The sequence below is a fragment of the Physella acuta genome, unplaced genomic scaffold (assembly GCF_028476545.2).
Source record: "Physella acuta isolate Inbredline_101_S28 unplaced genomic scaffold, ASM2847654v3 ptg000987l, whole genome shotgun sequence".
Taxonomy (NCBI): Eukaryota; Metazoa; Mollusca; class Gastropoda; family Physidae; genus Physella; species Physella acuta.
Window position 1 is genome coordinate 42,242 of NW_026732504.1, and position 18,226 is coordinate 60,467.

General features: G+C 39.8%; 1 protein-coding gene across 1 annotated transcript in view; it reads left to right on the top strand.

Annotated features, from left to right (window-relative positions):
* The window catches only part of LOC131954265 (uncharacterized), a 51,443-nt gene that overhangs the window by 5,474 nt on the left and 27,743 nt on the right, over nt 1-18,226 (top strand). The window contains exons 2-9 of the mRNA XM_059317844.1: nt 2,091-2,268; nt 4,754-5,044; nt 7,235-7,376; nt 7,460-7,641; nt 7,851-8,029; nt 11,436-11,601; nt 13,443-13,615; nt 13,905-14,058. Of these exons, the coding sequence (XP_059173827.1) occupies nt 2,190-2,268; nt 4,754-5,044; nt 7,235-7,376; nt 7,460-7,641; nt 7,851-8,029; nt 11,436-11,601; nt 13,443-13,615; nt 13,905-14,058 (1,366 nt within the window). The 5' untranslated portion in view covers nt 2,091-2,189. The remainder of the gene's footprint in view (nt 1-2,090; nt 2,269-4,753; nt 5,045-7,234; nt 7,377-7,459; nt 7,642-7,850; nt 8,030-11,435; nt 11,602-13,442; nt 13,616-13,904; nt 14,059-18,226) is intronic.

An 18,226-nucleotide genomic window follows, 5' to 3' on the forward strand; every position in this document is an offset into this window, starting at 1 on the left:
GATACTTTTTGGGGGTGATGTGGAGGTCTTTGTGGGGTGAGGTGGAGGTCTTTATGGGGGTGATGTGTAGGTCTTTGCGGTGTGATGTGGAGGTCTTTTAGGGGTGATGTGGAGGTCTTTGTGGGTAGATGTGGAGATACTTTTTGGGGGTGATGTGGAGGTCTTTGTGGGGTGAGGTGGAGGTCTTTATGGGGGTGATGTGTAGGTCTTTGTGGGGGGGGGGGGGTGATGTGGAGGTCTTTGTGGGGGTGATGTGGAGGTCTTTCTGGGGGTGATGTGGAGATCTTTGTGGCGTGATGTGAAGTTTTTTTTATGTCATTGTCTATTAGCTATTAATATCAATATTCCTGTAATCTTTTGATTCTGTTCAGGTACTTCACTAATTAATTCCCTAACTCAATTGTGCTAAATTTTCTTCGTTTATTAGTTCCCACACTCAGCTTTACTGCAATTTTTTCACTTTTTAATTAAAACAATTGTGCAGCGAGTATTTCAACTAATTACAACCCTCCACCTGCTTCTGTTTGTTTTAAGGGAATACACTAATTAATTATCCTCACGAGTAATTAGCTCGCTTACCGTGGCAACTGACAGCACTGAAAAAAAACCCAGAATCTAGGATTTCTCCTCCTGTTATTGGTATTACCTATCTATTTAGGTAACTCGTAGAGCAAGTATTTTTAGAAGCTTAAGTTCTTGTTGTGTTGATAAATTCTGTATAGACAAATAATTGTATTGTACGAATATAATAAACAACGGAGCAGGTGCGAGGAACTGTTCTATCGGGGTCAAGCCACTCCAGGTAATAACAAAAATATTGTACATCCATTATCAAAAATAACAAAAAGGATTTATGTATATAGTTTGTTTGAAATGTTATTAATTCGTATTGTTTATCAGTCTGCTCCTTGTTTGACTTGATTGTCTATGTTGTACCGTACATACAGAAGTTTTATATTGAAGGTCGTCGTTTTTCCACAGCCTACAAAGATCAAACTTTGTGCAGGAGTGTGTGTGCTTGAAAACGCGTGTGTGAGTGCGTGTGAGTGTCTATGTTGTGTGAACGTGTGTCTGTGCGTGTAAGTGCGTGTGTTTACAAGTGTGCGAGTGAGAGCGTGCGTGTGTGTGTGCGTGTGTGAACGTTTGTCTATTTGATAACGTGCTTTTTGTTGCGTTTACATACCTGTTTGTTGTTGTGAGTCCGCGTGATACTCTCCGTATATGTGTGTATTTGTCATATGGGATTTAACGTTTGTATATTGGTATATTGGTATATTATTATGGTTATGTATATCAGTATGTGTTTGTATGTTAGCGAATGAATGTGTATGTTATGTATGTGTCTGTGTATATATTTGTTCGCATATTTTATCTGCTCTAGTGCGATGTATCTTGGAAGAGGGTTTGTATTTCTTACTATTCTTTAGAGTCACATTGTAATATGGCAAAGATCCATGCGAAGATAATCCCCCTCTCAGCAGGACCCCAGTATTCTAACTCTCCCCCCTCACAAACACCCACACAACACCCGTTCAACTGAACCCAAAAGTATTTTTTTTTGTAAATGAAATTCTTCTTCTATGAGACTGCAAGCAAGCGATATCAGCAGGAGAGTTATAAGGCTTGGGTTATTTCGTACTTGGTTTGCTAAACTACTTTAGACACACGAACATCCTTGCTAACAGTTATGGGTGTAACAGAAGAATCTCCGCAAAGTGCTTTGTATGGCTGTCACTCCCAGGTTTCTGGCAACGACTGTCTCACAACTACTGTGTCACAACCATCACAACCACAGTGTCACAGCCATCACAACCACTATGTCATAACCATCACAACCATCACAACCACTGTGTCACAACCACCGTGTCACAACCATCACGCAATAGACAAGTCAATCACGCGTAGGACTGCTCACTGTCTGCCGAATAAACTCACGGTCGGGGCATACATTGACCTGATTTATTTTCTCGCATCCCGCGTTTTCACAAAATATATGGCCCACCCAAATTCTTGTTTTCCTGCCCTTTTAACGGAGTATATAACGAACGTTTTCCAGAATTTCACGGCTTTTTTTCTTATTTACATTTGAGATGAGGACGAAAGGATGACGTCACGCGTCTGGTTCCCACCTCCAAGACCTCCCCTTCAGAACTGATTTCATCACCTGGTCAGAGAAGGAAGCGTTAACCATGGAGGGATGGGTGATCCAACTTCTGCTGCTTGCGTTACTTAGCTGGATCGTCACAGAATCAAGTCTATTTTTTGCAGGTGGGTCTGTAGGTGTGAGTGTGTGTGTGTGTGTGTGTGTGCGCGCGTGTGTGTGTGTGTGTGTGTGTGTGTGCGTGAACACGATAACTTGAGTAACGCTATGGCTTAGGTTGATGAAATTTCAAATAGAGGCCTAAGTATTATATCAAATTTGTAGTTCTGTATCAACTTTTCTGCGCTTCCCGGTAACCGGAAGTGGAAATTATTTTACTTTCAATTTTTAAAAAACCCATAACTTGAGTACTGTTTCTGAGAGATAAATGAAATTTCACATGTAAGTAAAAGAACTAATCAATTCTCTGCCTTCTGTCAAATTTTAAGCAATTTTCGTTGACCGAAAATAATAATTAACGTGATTTCAGATTACGCAAAAAATTAATATGAATTTATGAAGTACTAGTAATATTCTGCAGTATTATACACATATTGTTTGCCATTTATTTGGTGCGCAATTCTTTTATTCTCCGAAATTCTATTCTATTTTTACAATCTTTTATTTAACTCACTTCCTCGTCAGTCGTCAGTCTGTCGTCAGTCGTCAGTCTAGATCGAAACGCTGGAGTGAAAACTCGGTCACTTCTACTTGACCGATACGATTCACATTTGACACGTGGGTCAAGACATGAAGACAATGCAATCTGAAATTAAATTTGAATTAATTGGATGCCTAATTAATTTTTTATGAATTAATTAAATTTTGGACCGAATTAGTAGGCATGTCTATCCAACCACACCACACGCGTCATCACGTTCAATAGCTGCGCCATCACGTTCAATGGCTGCGCCATCACGTTCAGTAGGCGCGCAATGGTTTTTAGTCATGTAACTCTATTGTAAATAAAACATGTAAAGTACTGAAAAACAAATTCATAAAAAACGTTTTAATAACAAGCTTTTATGTAATAATGCACTAAAAAGTAGAAAATAAATTATAGACTACTATTTAAAAAACTATAAAGAAAAGCGTGGGTGTCTTCCTTAACATTAGTAAAGTGACCCACGCTTTTCTTTATAGTTTTTTTAATAGTAGTCTAAAATTTATTTTCTACTTTTTAGTGCATTATTACATAAAAGCTTGTTATTAAAACGTTTTTATGAATTTTTTTATAAAAGTTTAAGTAATTACTGTTTGATCACGCCGTCCCATTAAAAAATTAATTAATTAAAGCTTTGAAAGTTTAAAATCCTGCCATCGTCATCCTCCCTCCCACACACACAAACTTTTTTTTAAAAATCCTTCTCATTTGGATGAATCCCCCCCCCCCTTTCCCAACCAAAGAATCGTTGCCGGAACCTTATGACCTCTCAACCCCACACACATAAACAGATCACCCACACTACCCTATTTTTCAAACCCTGCTTCTAAACCAATAATCTATACACCTAGATCTCTGGTTTTCTAATCGACAATGATGTTGCTGATTATTTTTCAGCCAAAGATATGACAATTACCTGGCTAGTTTACCACGGCACAATAAACTTTCATACTATCACTTTTACTTTTCTAAAAGAGGCTTGAGTGTTTTCACCAAACGACCCATGACTCATCATCATACCCTTAGACCTAGTGATTTAAAACCGTAATACTCTCAATATTTGTTCAATGACTCATTCACAATCAATGAAACGTAATATTGACATTGGCCACTTATGTAATGATGAATGGGTACACAGAGTTTTTTTATTTTTAAATTTTTTTTTTTCATTAAATTCAGAACCAGAGTTTCTTCTAGGCACCCCCCCCCCCCCTCCACAATAGAGAACGCCTATTTCCTATTCAACCCGGAAGTAAAAACACATACATTTTAGTTACCACGGTTACAGCTTTATGAATGAAAGGCGTATCAAGTAGTTAGTCCTAGATCTACTTACTTCCGACCCAGATTAGATTTTGGGGTCAAGCAGAAAGAAAAACAGTTTGTTTTCATTAAAATTGTGGATTTTTTAGATCTAGAATCTAGAAATCTAGAGCTAGAAGGAAATTCGTGATGCATAGGCCAAACTAATAAATAAACTATTACTAACTATATTAGATCTTAGTATTTATTATAAGTATTGTTTTTTAAGTATTAACTCACTAAAATTTCCTGGGTGGGAGGGGATTTCTAATAACAGTCTAGTAACAGTTTGTTATCTCCTGTATAAATTGAAGGAAGAGTGAAGAGTGTAAGACTTGACTTCTGTCTAAGAAGTGTTACAGCCAGTCTCCAACCTACCTGGTTTGGTGTAAACATCATAGGACACCGTTTACTTACACTAGAGCCCTTAAAATTAAAGAGAAAAATAACCCACCTGCTGTGGGTCAATTATAAAAAAAAAATTATAATAATTAGATCTAGGCATATACTCAGATGTTTTGTTTTTATCCACATTTAATTACTATTGTTAAATACTTTACACTTTACACATAATGTTGCAGATTGCCATAACACATACAAATATATTTTAATTGATTTAATTATCTAATTATTAATTATATATGCAGATATTCTGGAGTGTGATGGTACCAGGAAAGGCTTTAATTATAAAGTAAATACACAATCAACAGTTTGTTGCATTCTAGAAGAAGAAGAGTGTAAAAAGACAACAGAGAATGATCAGCTTTACTTTGAATTGAAACCAGAAACAGAAGAAGTTCCCGAACCAAGCTGGTACAACCTCTCTCTTGGACCCTGTAGAACACAACTCACAGTAAACAGCACAGCTGCAGGCACTATGGTCGTCAGTTGTTATAAAAATAAATATAAACTGGCTAGGGAAAATATGCAATTTATAGGTACATCTACTAAAACTTTATGCTAAAGTACCCAAACTCCTTATTGAGTCTAACACTGAGATTATTAAGGCCAGTGATTCTTGACATTTTTGGAGGAACGGAACACCACCTGTTTCATTTTAAAAGTTCTATAATCTGCACTGACCAATTAAATGGTGAATCATATGAGTCAGGTGTTGGTCTTGACCTCTACCCAACAACTGAGACTGACTCACTGAATCCTTGGGGTTTGAAAAACTCAGGTTAAGAACCACTGACCTAGAGCAATTCCTTTTTAACTATTTTTGTTACAAATTGCATGATTTAGTTTTTTTATCTTAAAAAAACTATATTAACAGTATGTCTACATAGACCCACTAATATTTCTGTTTACCAAAAGTTTAAGTTTCTAAAAGTTTGAATGAAATGGCAGATTGAAGAAAAAATTTAAGAGAAAAACTTTACTTTAGACTAAGGAAATAGTAATGCATCATTTTTTATAATATCCTCTTTTTAGTGCCTATTTATAAAAGCTTGCCATAAATGACAATACACGTATTAAAGAATTTTATCTCCTTCCTCTATATCTTCAGCCTTGTCCAAACCATCAGACGCTCCTAAAATAATGTCACACTTTAGCCTTACAATCCCCACCACTTTGCAATATTGTATTGTGTATATTTCAATACGTCAGCTTCAAAACAGCTTATAAATCGAATATATAAAGCTCAATTCTGTATGTAACACATATGTTTGTCGTGGATCTTCGATGGATTTAAGTGTTAGATAATAAACGTCCTTATGGTCTAAAATTATGAGTTAAAAAATTAATATTGAAAGTTTTGGGAAATAATTTTCATTTATCAAACTGACAGTAATAATTTTCGGCATGTTCATTAAACACAAGTTTTACAAAAATTCTAATTATGTCTTTATTTAGTCCTATAGCACTTACTTCCCTTTGATAAATTAGGAAAACACAATTACTTTCCTTTATAAAACCATTGCATTAGTGGAAAAGAATTTACTTTTTATTACTTTGTTTTGGTGTTGGGAAAAAAATAATTACATAATTAGCGGGGATTGATCAAGTGCAAATGTTGTAGGTATTTTACGGATAAGCTTGGAGTATTATAATTGTTCATTAAATTGAAACAGGCGAGTTCGTTTAAGTGAGTGCAAAAGACTGTGAATAAGTTGGGGTACTATAGTCGGTCATTAAGCTAAAACAGGTGATTCCGCCCCGGGCGTTTATGTTCGCGTTAGTGTTTTCTTTGTGTTTAGGTGGGTTTGCGTTAGTGGTTGCGTTTTGATTTGGTTCGTTTTTGTTCTTTCTTTTTTCGATTTTGTTTGTGTTTTTTTCTTTGGGTTTGTATTTGTGTTTTTGGTTGGTTTTGCGTTTGGATTTGGTTTGTTTTCGTTTGCTTTTTCGTTGTTTTTTTGTGTTGGTATTGGTGTTTGTGGTTGTGGTTGGGTTTGTTGTTAGGTTTTTGTTTTCGTTTGCTTTTTTGTTGTTTTTTTCTTTGTGTTTGTATTGGTGTTTGTGGTTGTGGTTGGGTTTGTTGTTAGGTTTTTGTTTTCGTTTGTATTTGTAATTGTGTTAGCGTTATGTTTGCGTTTTGTTGTTTTGGTTTTGGTTGGTTGTGGTTTGGGTGGACAATGCCGGGTTTATGATGATTACTAAACACACAGGTAATGGTCTTTAACAGAAAGGTTTTTCACAGAAGCCAGAGCAGGGCCTGGCCGGGACGGCTAGTAAATTTTAAAAACTTTAAAATTAATTTTCTACCCCTTTTGGCGCCCCCATAGGTTCAGTGCCCTCCCCTAGCTACGCCACTGATATTGATCATTTTTTATGACAATTTTTAAAAAAATGTTATTAGCACAAAAGATATGCAAAAATTCCATTTTAAAATAAATGTATTTTAAGTGCTATCGCATGATGTCACACATTCTTAACCTCATCACATGGCACACAAAAACAGAACCAGCCCTCCTTCCCCTTCCCCCCCCCCCACACACACCTTTTCAGGAGTGTGGCATCATCTTAACATAACCCCATAATTAACATTCAAGACCATGTAAGGCAGTTCTTTTCACACTTATTGTAAAATAAGAAATACCTGCTCTGAGAAAAAAATTATCCATATTTGCTATATATGAAGCATATCTACTAATATTTGTCTTATTTATCTCTATACATGGATACAGACAAACCAGCCAAGCCAGTTATATCAGACATCAAATACTATGAAAACAAATCAGTTGAGATATATTTTCAAGTGAAAAAGAGTTCTCTATTTGCTGAGAGTGATGAGTTTAATGTTTCTTTGGCTAGACAAGAACATCAGAGGTAAAATTCACTTACCCTTTATACAGACCTATAATGTTTGTATTGTGTTTGTCAGAAGATCTACAATGTATGTTGTCTTTCAGTGAGAAGACCTACAATGTTTGTTCAACCCATTGTGAGGAAGCATCAAGTGCTAACAACTTCACTTGCAAGTGTACGATCAAATTAAAAACCTTTCTCACTCAGGACATCAGAATTATTATCAATGTTACCAGAGTAATGGAGAGCAACAGTGTCATAAAATTTTACAAGCTAAGTAGACATGGTAAAAAAGATTTTGTTTATAGAAAAGATATTTTCTTCGCTTGATAATCAAATGGCCAAAAGTGATTTATTTAAACTTAATTACTGTAAATTACATACTTAACCTGAGATTTACACAAGGAACAGCATGACAAAAGTAATGTTTTGATATGTTTATAACAAAGTTCAGGTCTTTTTATTGCTATCCCTTATGTTTCTGTCTGTCTATAGTTGTCCCAGGTAAAATTAGATGGATGAAAGTCACTAACAATGCAAAGACCTGTGCTGTTTTGAGGTTTAAACTCTCTTGGAACCTGAGAACTCTGATGGAATATATGAATCAGACTGGAAAGCCGTTGAACTATAGTGTAGTTCTAGTGAATAATAATGGGACTGATAACAAGCTTACGGTAAACTTGAATTTATATCTTAGAAGCTTTCTAATTGTTTTGTCAAAAATCTGTTGGCATAGTATTTTTATTAACTGAAAAACTATACATTTTATGTTTATAAAGTTTTTAAAAAAAAATAGGGATTGTAAATGTGAATAAGTTGTGTGATATAAGTTTTACTACTTGTTCATGTGAAAACAAATCACTCGTTAAAATAATAAATTGTTATTTCTCTTTATAAATACTAGCAGCATTATGGCCCTTTAGTTCAAAAATAAGATATGGTAAAAAATGTTTCAACATTCTATATCTCATGCTTTTGTAACCCTCACTCAGTGGGGATGCTTTTACCCATTGAGGTGTTGTGGTTAAGACGGGCTGACCCTGAGATTTAGGACAAACTGACACCGACAGTTGTTGTCAAGTACTCGCTTTATTCACGGCATCGAGCCATGACGGCGATGCATAACACAGTAGTACGACGATTTCAAAACAGAGAGAAAAAACTTCCTTAGGTCTACATCTTGGTACCGTCACCGTGTCCACAGACAGCAGCCTTGCGTGTGACTGACACGGCTAGGCACGAAACTACCCACAGTCCCATGTTACTTGACATGGGACACTGGTAACATCGCTCACAAGAGCTCACACCTACGTCAACAGTTCAGTTGCGGTCCCACAGGGGCCGCAACCCAATGAATTAAAATTTCATTCTTCCCCCCCCCCTTATCTGGTAACCATATGTGTTACACAGCCCCCCCCCCCCCCCCCCACAAATAAATGTACAATGGAATTCACATTTACATTTACAACTCGTAAATAATTTTACTTAAAAAAATTCAGTACACTAGTACACAGACATTAAGTTCTATCAACTCAAATATATTATTCCCGGCAAACCGGTAGAGGCTCCAGTGCTGGTACTGGTCACCACTTGATGCGCCAGGTTGAGTCGCTCGACGGGTCGTCGTTCACGGGTTGACCTCCGCAGCTCCGCTGGTGGTTCTGGGTTGATCAAAGAGTCATCCCCGTCCGATGTCCTATCCCTCGCATTCACCTCGTCCAGATGTGTGGCTGGCCTGAGCATCACCTTGTCTTGTCCGTCCCGGGCGACCACCTTTAGCACGAAAGGCGTTGCCTCCGGCCGAAGTCTAGTTGGAACCACCACCTTGATTGTCAGTTCCTCAACTTCATCTGCCTCACTGGTTAGGATGATCTCTCTCCGTCGCTCACCCTCCGCCACAGTCGGTTCTGAACTCGACATTGTATAGTCGTGTCCTTTCAAACCACGGCGGCGTCCACCGCGTCGTCGGCCTCTCCTCCGGCGGCGTCTCCGACCTCTTCTTGTTTCATGTCTGTCTCCCAAGCGGCGATCTTGCTCGCGCTGAAACTGACATTCATGGTGTGGCTGTCTACCCTCCTCACGCGCACCCTCCGGCTGCAACCCTCCTCCACGGCGGAACACCGTACAGCCGTACCTCCTGCCGCTAGGCGAGGTAACCTGAACTGTGGTTGCTCGACACTGTGCTGATCTCGGTGGCGTAAACTTGGGCTGGGAGCTTGGCAGACCACACATCAGCACCAGCTCCCCGACGCTGATGGACTGGCGTTTCCCTGGTGCTGACCCCTTTGCCGAGCTGCTTTCCTCGGACAGTCGCGGACGAAGTGCTCTCTGGACCCACACCCGTAACAAGCTCCTCTGGAGGGCCTTTGTTTTCGGGCTAGGATATCTGCCACCTTCTTCGCCAGACGGTCGAGTTGTTCCTCCGTGAGCATCAGCGGCGTCGTCTCCTGGCGACCAGCTACCGTTACTGCGTCGACCTTCTCCGCCAGACGGTCGAGTTGTTCCTCCGTGAGCATCAGCGGCGTCGTCTCTTGGCGAACAGCTGCCGTTACTGCGTCGACCTGGATAGTCCTGTTATCTGCTGCCGTGGCTACGACTGGGGACTCAGTTGTCCCGTCCAGCCTTTTAACAGCTTTCAGGACGTCCTCCACTTTCGGACTGGCTTCCACTGCGAAACCAAATGTGCCGCGAAGTTTGAGCGCCAGAAGAGGTGAAACCCCCTTGCAGAAGGTGTGATACACCTTCTTCTGGGCATCGGCCTCAGTAAAGATACGCTGCTGGTTCAGCCTCGTCATCTCTGACCACAGTCGGCAGAGATATTCAGACGCTGACTCTCTTGGATGTTGAGTGAGTCGGCTGAACTGCAGATACCGGTCGTCGGCACATCGGGTGTCGCCAAAAGTGCTTTGTAGTAGGCTTAGCACTTCCTCTGGACTCGCAGCCTGCTTTACCCGCTCATAAGCAATCCCTCTCAGGCTGCCTAAGATGCGTGGCAACGGGTTCGGAACGCTGGTGTTCCGCAGCAAACATTGCACTTGGGTTTCCCAGTCCGGGAAACTCACCTCCCCTCCTCCAGTGGGTGGAAGGCCGGTGAACACGCTAATAGTATATTAGGTCCCTTTTGGACCGCAGGCGCATGCGGATGGTGAGGGTGAGGGTGAAGGCGCAAAGGTTATATAGTAAAATACTCTCTACCTGGCGGATGGTGAGGGTGAGGGTTAGACATGTTATATAGAAAAATACTACGCCAACTGGTGGTGGTGGTGGTGGTGGTGGCGGATGGTGAGGGTGAGGGTTAGACATGTTATATAGTAAAATACTACGCCAACTGGCGGATGGTGAGGGTGAGGGTGAAGGCGCAGGTACAACGAGATATAGTAAAATACTACGCCAACTGGCGCAGGCGCAGGGGGATGCTGATGCGGATGCTAATGGTGAGGTGGAGCACACACCTCCACCGTCACGGGCCGCTGCGCATTAGCCTGTATCGCCGCCATCTTAGTCGTCAACTCGGCCAGCTCTTGCGACAACTTCTCGAACGTCGGATTGCTGCTTTCCATTCCTACCTCTCAAAGTCAAGCCCTACGTTGGGCGCCAAATGTAACCCTCACTCAGTGGGGATGCTTTTACCCACTGAGGTGTTGTGGTTAAGACGGGCTGACCCTGAGATTTAGAACACACTGACAGTGACAGTTGTTGTCAAGTACTCGCTTTATTCACGGCATCGAACCATGACGGCGATGCATAACACAGTAGTACGACGATTTCAAAACAGAGAGAAAAAACTTCATTAGGTCTACATCTTGGTACCGTCACCGTGTCCACAGACAGCAGCCTTGCGTGTGACTGACACGGCTAGGCATGAAACTACCCACAGTTACATGACATGGGACACAGGTAACATCGCCCACAAGAGCATGAAAAAAAAACTACGTCAACAGTTCAGTTGCAGTCACACAGGGGCCGCAACCCAATTAATTAAAACTTCATTCTCCCCCCCCCCCCCCCCGTGGCTGGTAACCATATGTTTTACACTTTAGTTGTCCATTCTAGCACTGATTGACATTTGTTTTGTTTTAGTTTGTAACCCAGGCAGGAAAAAACCCAGATCAGCTAGATCAAGCTTCTGATTATGTTGAGTTAGAACATTTGGAACCATTCACCAACTACACTGTCACTGTTATTGGTATAGGTGGAGGAGGGGAGGGTGCAGCCACTTCCCTAAACTTTATTACAAAAAAGTCAGGTAAACTTTGTTGCGATTCTTGTTAGTTTTATTGTTTAGAAAGCTACATTGTAGGTATTTCATTATTAGATTGAATTTAGGTTTACTGCTTTTATTGAATGTAATAAACCGAGAGTGATCTCCCCTAAACTTTTTCGAATATTCTTATATGAAACAACAGGGGACTGCAACTCGGGATATAGACTTGATTTTAATCCATTTTAAATACTTAAACTTTTTAAAATAGAGCAAAATCTCGTACGATAAAGAATTGCACACCAAGTGAACGCCAAAAAATGTGCATAATAGTGCGGAATTATATTAGTACTTTATAAATTCACATGCGTTTTTTTAGAAATCGGAAATAGCGAAAATTACTATTTCCGTTTAACAGAAATTACTCAAAATTTGAAAGAGGGCAGAGAATTAGATCTTTTACTTACTTGTGAAAATTTATTTACCTATCTGAAATAATACTCAATTTACAGGCTTTTGAAAAATTCAAAGTAGAAAAAGTTCCACTTCCGGTTATCGGAAATCGATGAAAATTTTATACAGATCTACGATTTTGAAATAATACTTATATATGATATTTCATCAACCTAACTGTAACGGTACTCAAGTTATCGTGTTTACATACACACACACACACACACATCCACACAAAGAGACATACGGACAAGATTGCAAAACTATGTTTTTCCGACTCATGAGCACGATTACAAGACTTTCTCTATGCTTCGTATATACGAGAAAGTAAAAAAACGCTCATTTTGGTAGATTGCATAAGCCAACTAGAAATATAAGTCCTTGGCGGAATAAGAACTCTAGCTCATATAGAAGGTAGGCTCGCAGTGAGAAATCATCATAATGGGAAAATGTGGAAGGAAAGACCACCTTCAATAGTGACCAGATTGCTGTTTTGTTGCTCAATTTACCCAGTCAGGTTTGGTCAGCTAGTCAGGTAGCCTACAGCTGCCCTGGTCAGATAATTAAGTAAACCTAAAACTGTTCAAGGCATCTTGTGAAGTATCAAATTTAATCCTTGCATGATCGACAGTCAAGTAGAGTTTCTTTCTGAGTACAGTTGAGTAAACATTCGAAATATTTTAGCATTTATTTGTGTTGCTTGTACAATCAGGCATGATCTGAACTCAGACTCTAATTTACACCATTAAGGAAAACCGCAGATCTGGAGACCACAGTCCAGTTCATCCGCAAAATTGTACTTGTTAGGGGTCGGCGAGGTCGAGTCGGTAAAGCTCATGGTTGCTAAACCGAAAGTCTCGAGTTCGAACCCTCGGGCAGATGAGGCTCGTTAGCTGGGGACAGCCACTGTTCTAGGAGAGACAACTCAAAAATCAAACAACTGCTGCCTTGTAGTTTGTTCTTGGTTGGACAAATGCTATGGAAGCAAATCCAAAAAAAAAGCAGGCTGAAATCGGAGTCAATGGCCTCAATGGCGCATAACCAGTTGACACGTAATCCTTAATTGTGATGGAAGCGTGGTCGAGTCGGCAAAAGTCCATGGGTGATAAATTCGAAAAAAGTCTCGAGTTCAAACTCTCTGGCAGATAAGGCTCGATCCCTCCCAACACTAAAAATTAAGAACCAAGAAGAAGAAGAAATACTTGTTATTCGAATCTTACTACTTAAATAAAATTAAGAACGGAGAATGTGTGTTTATCATCACTTCTATCGAACTGCAACAAAACGTATAGAAATAATTGTCTAGGTTATTTTTGAGATACGCATGAAATTCATAATGATTATTTAAGAAAAATAAATAAAAACGATTTTGATAAAGTTGTGTATTTTTGCGATTGAAAACATTAAAACACTGTAATTTGTTTCTTTTTTAGTCGTTACTGGCGCAGTGCAGGAGCTTAGTGCCACCATCACTAGAGCGACGTCTGCTACCATCTCGTGGCGTATGTCTCATTATTTAGCGGGCCTGATGAAGTTCATGGAAAAAAATCCACTCGAGTACAGAATGACTGTCAGTAAAACAGATGGAGTACCTGAACCATGGAACGTAAGTCTTTTCGCTATTTGCAGTATCATGGCCATGGACGTATGTGCATTTCGAGCTGGTCAACCTGCAGATTTTTCTTCTTCTATTAGTGCTGTCAAAACAATTTCCTTCAGGAATGAGAGAGCCACATTGTGCTGTTTTGACACACCTGAATTTTTGAGAATTAACATCCGTAAAATTATCCAGAAACATTCCCCTAAATTTTTAAAAGTGGATGAAAAGATTTTTTTGTGAATTTTGTCGTTCTTGTACCTCATCTGGTCGAAGATCTACCTATTTTTTTTATTAGGTAACAGCAAAGAAAATAAACTTGGAATCCAGGTATGTGTATGTCGAGCTGGTCAACCTGACGTCATACACCGGCTACACAGTGACCGTGTTTGGGATCGCTTGCAGGGGACAGTGCGAGAGACAAGAGATTGGTTTCATGACGAACAAGTCGGGTAGGGATGTCACATTTTTATACACAACCCAATACAGTTCTAAATCAATTAGAGCCAGTAAAGAAAAAAAATAAAACTCAATCACAGGGTGTTAGTTTATACAAACATGTTGAGCGCAGAGACGGAACTGCCATACACCCCGACCCCACAATGTAAAGAAAAAACAGATCTAATACAGCAGTGATGTTCTACAGTAGCTAACACACACCGTTTCATATGAAAAAAAACTGCATGAGCTGTAGTTTAGTGTGCAATATAGGAAAACCTTCAAAGCTCCTATCGTTCCCCCCTCTTTCTCTCTCTCTCTATCTCTCTCTCTCACACTCTCTCTCTCTCTCTCTCTCTCTCTCTCTCTCTCTCTCTCTCTCTCTCTCTCTCTCTCTCTCTCTCTCTATATATATATATATATATATATATATATATATATATATATATATATATATATATATATATATATATATATATATATATATATATATATATATATATATATATATATATATATATACTAGCGTACCCGACCCCGCGCGTTGCCGCGGGAATAGAAAAAAGTCCGACGAATATATAAGGGTTTCATCCATGCGTTACCAATCCTATATTCTTAAACTCGTGACCTTGTTTTCTAAAAGTGAGTTATTTAAATGTAAACAATGCCTGCGTTTGGATGATAAATATCGGGACACAGGTTTACCTACAATACCGTTTGAAAATCGTGAGTGTACATTAATAACTCACCGAAATAATGTGGTAGAACACACTTCGGTGACCGCCCATGTGTCAGGGACGTAGAGTGGCACTCTAAGGAGCCCCCCCCCCACACACACACCGATTACACTACCGCGTACGGCCCCTGGCTCCCTAAAACTAACAGGCTCCATCGTGCCAAATAGCATCTTGTTAATAATGATGCAGATTGCGTCATTTGCTAAAGTGACACAAATGAACAAGAGTTTTTCTTTGACACGTAAATGAGGTAGAACACACTACGGTGACAGCCCATGTGTCAGGGACGTAGAGTGGCGCTCTCAGGAACCCCCGTATATAGAGAAAAATCGAACCATCCCGTGGCGCCGCCCTTGCGAAATTATTTTTTTTTTACAGAACACTTGCCCAGAGTGTCCTTATCAACTCCCCCAAAGTCTCATGGCTATCGGATGAACGGTATCAAACCAAAATCGACTTTTATTTTTATATACCGTACATCTAGAAAAATTGCACCCTCCCGTGTCGCCGCCCTTGCGAAATTAAAAAAAAATATTTTTTTTTACAGAACCCTTCCCTAGAGTGTTATAATGAACCCCCCAAAGTCTCATGGCTATCGGATGAACAGTGTCAAACCAAAATCGACTTTTTTTATATACCGTACATAGAGAAAAATTGCACCCTCCCGTGGCGCCGCCCTTGCGAAATTAAAAATTAATTTTTTACAGAACCCTTCCCTGAATTGCTCTAATCAACTCCCCAAAATTTGACGGCGATTGGATGAACAGTGTGAATCTGCAATCAAGTCTTATTTTTTATATACCGTATATAGAGAAAAAACAAATCGCGACCTGCCGGAGCTCCACCCCTGCGAATTTTTTTCCCGCAGAAACCTCTCCAGGAATATTCTTAACAACTTCCCAAAGTTCAACGGCGATGTGATAAGAGGTGTGGTAATGCATAAAAGACACACAGACACACAGACACACAGACACACATACACACAGACACACAGACACACAGACACACAGACACACATACATTGCTTTATATATATATAGATATACAGAAGGCAAATGCTGTGGCGTACATACGTACGGTGGTCTCGATCGATTGTTCGGTATAAATCTAAACACGAGCACTGATTCTATTCATTTTCGCAACACTTGATGATTATAACAAAAGGTACGTCGTGGCGCACTTCTCTGGCTAAAGTAAATGAAAATTCAAATTGTTTTCTAATATTTGTTTAGTCCATATGATAGGTGAACCCTGTTCCTTCATTTTTAGGCCTTCAAAATTTAAATATTTTGTGCTGCATTCATCGCCGGCGCAACTTAGTGTGTTGTGTGAAAGACGTATAAATTTACATATTTAGTGCTTTTTATCTTGAAATAGAAATTATAAGAGATTCTAGATCTAGATCTAGATGATCTAGATCTACGGAAAAACTAGACTTACACAGATGTAGACCCTACCTAGATCTAGAATCTATTCAAATAATACATTTCTTTACTAAAGTATTTCAGGCCTTAATTACTTTATTTAAATCTTTGTTTATCTATGCAATAGGGCACTTCCCGGCGCCACAGGCGCTTCAAATTTGGCAGGAACTTGTCTTGGGGCGACAGAACACGGGGGCCGGTTGGCCGAAAAGTCTACGATGAGGGGGTCAAAACTGACCTCAACTAACCGGCGCCTTATATGAGCTATAAATCGAACAAAAATGTCCAGATAGGAACCTCTTCGTAACTCCTGAGGTCGTAGACCGACCCTCGGGCGTATTAATTTAGCATTCAAATTCTCAATGTTTTCGAAAGCCTAAGCGAAGCTAGGCAGCATGCCTAGTTATTACATAAAAGCTTGTTATTAAAATGTTTTTTATGAATTTTTTTAAAGTACATTACATGTTTTATTTACAATAGAGTTGCATGAGTAAAAACCATGCGCACCTTATCAACATGATAACGTGTGAATAATAATGCGGAATAGTTGGGTTAGACTGCCTACTAAGTGGGACAAAATTTAAATTAATTAAAAAAAAATTAATTAGGCAACCAATTAAGTCAAATTTTATGTCATTTTGCGTTGTCTTCATGTCTTGACCCACGTACCAACCACAAACTGCATATGTCAGAAGTGTCCGTAATTTTGCTCCGGCGTTTTGATATGGACAGAATGACGACTGACGACAGAACTACAGAGACAGTGAGTTAAATAAAAGCTTGTAAAAAGCTTGTAAACAGCTTTTACTCTATAGTTACTTTCTTGTATTCAGAGTATAGAGGAAGTATTGTAATCGTGCACAAAAATCCTATGAAATTTCGACAGTTTTCCTCGTTTTACACCACTTTAGGCCTACTTAATAATATCCGGTGTATAAGGGACTTATTTTAATCGGTCCAAAATTATAAATGTATATGTATCAAAATTTCAGCGTTCTATGCGTAATCGAGTCGGAAAAAATGGGCTTTGCAGTTATGTCCATATGTCTGTGTGTGTGTATGTAAATACGATAACTTGAGTACCATTTCAGCTAGGTTGATGAAATTGCATGTACCAGTATTATTTTCAACTAGAATACCCGTCATCCGTTGGATAACTGTGGGTTTCGGGGGTCATCCTTCAAAAAACATCACGTCTGTCACTCAGAGGCATAGCGACCCTTCCCGGCGCCCGGGGACAAACTTTTCGATTTTAACCCCCCCCCCCCCAAGATTTCGATTTTCAACCCCCCCCCCTCCCTCAAACTTTTGATGTGCACCCCCCCCCCCCCCCCCCACTCAAACTTTCGATTTGAACCCCCCTCAACCTTTCAATTTATTTTTCCAAACCATTTTGGCGCCCCAACATATGTCCCCCCCCGCCCACCCCTCCACCTCCCCCCGCCTCCCCTTCCCCCCCCCCCCCGCCTCCCCTCCCCTCCCGCCCCCCCCCCCCCCTCCTCGCTACGCTACTGCAGTGTCACTTATCGTCACAAAAAACAGACCCCACATTCAAAAATATGTTTCTTATCTTTTAAAAACACCGAAAACACCGATTTCGGACTATCCCTTCCTATACTAACGTCACATGTGACCTACTCAACTCTACTTCACCTGCCCAGTGTCCCACCAAGTCTCAGACAACATGTTTTTATCGTTTAAAAAACGATTCCAGCCGAGCATGTCTCTGACCACACTATCCTTTCATATGCTTAGGACAAAGAAACAGATGAACTCTACTTCACCTGCCCTGTATCCTGCCAAGTTCAGATAGGCAACTTTATCATTCACATCTAAAAAAAAAAAATTGAAAACAAAAATATCATTGACATTGGTCTAGAACCCGTGCCACTTGCATGAGAGACGGCTACTCTACCAACATAGCTATTTACTCGTGACGTCACAAGTGAATTTTTATACTATACTTATGCAACTTTATTTACGCGCATAGATCTAGATCTAAGTCTAGTAGTAGTAACTTT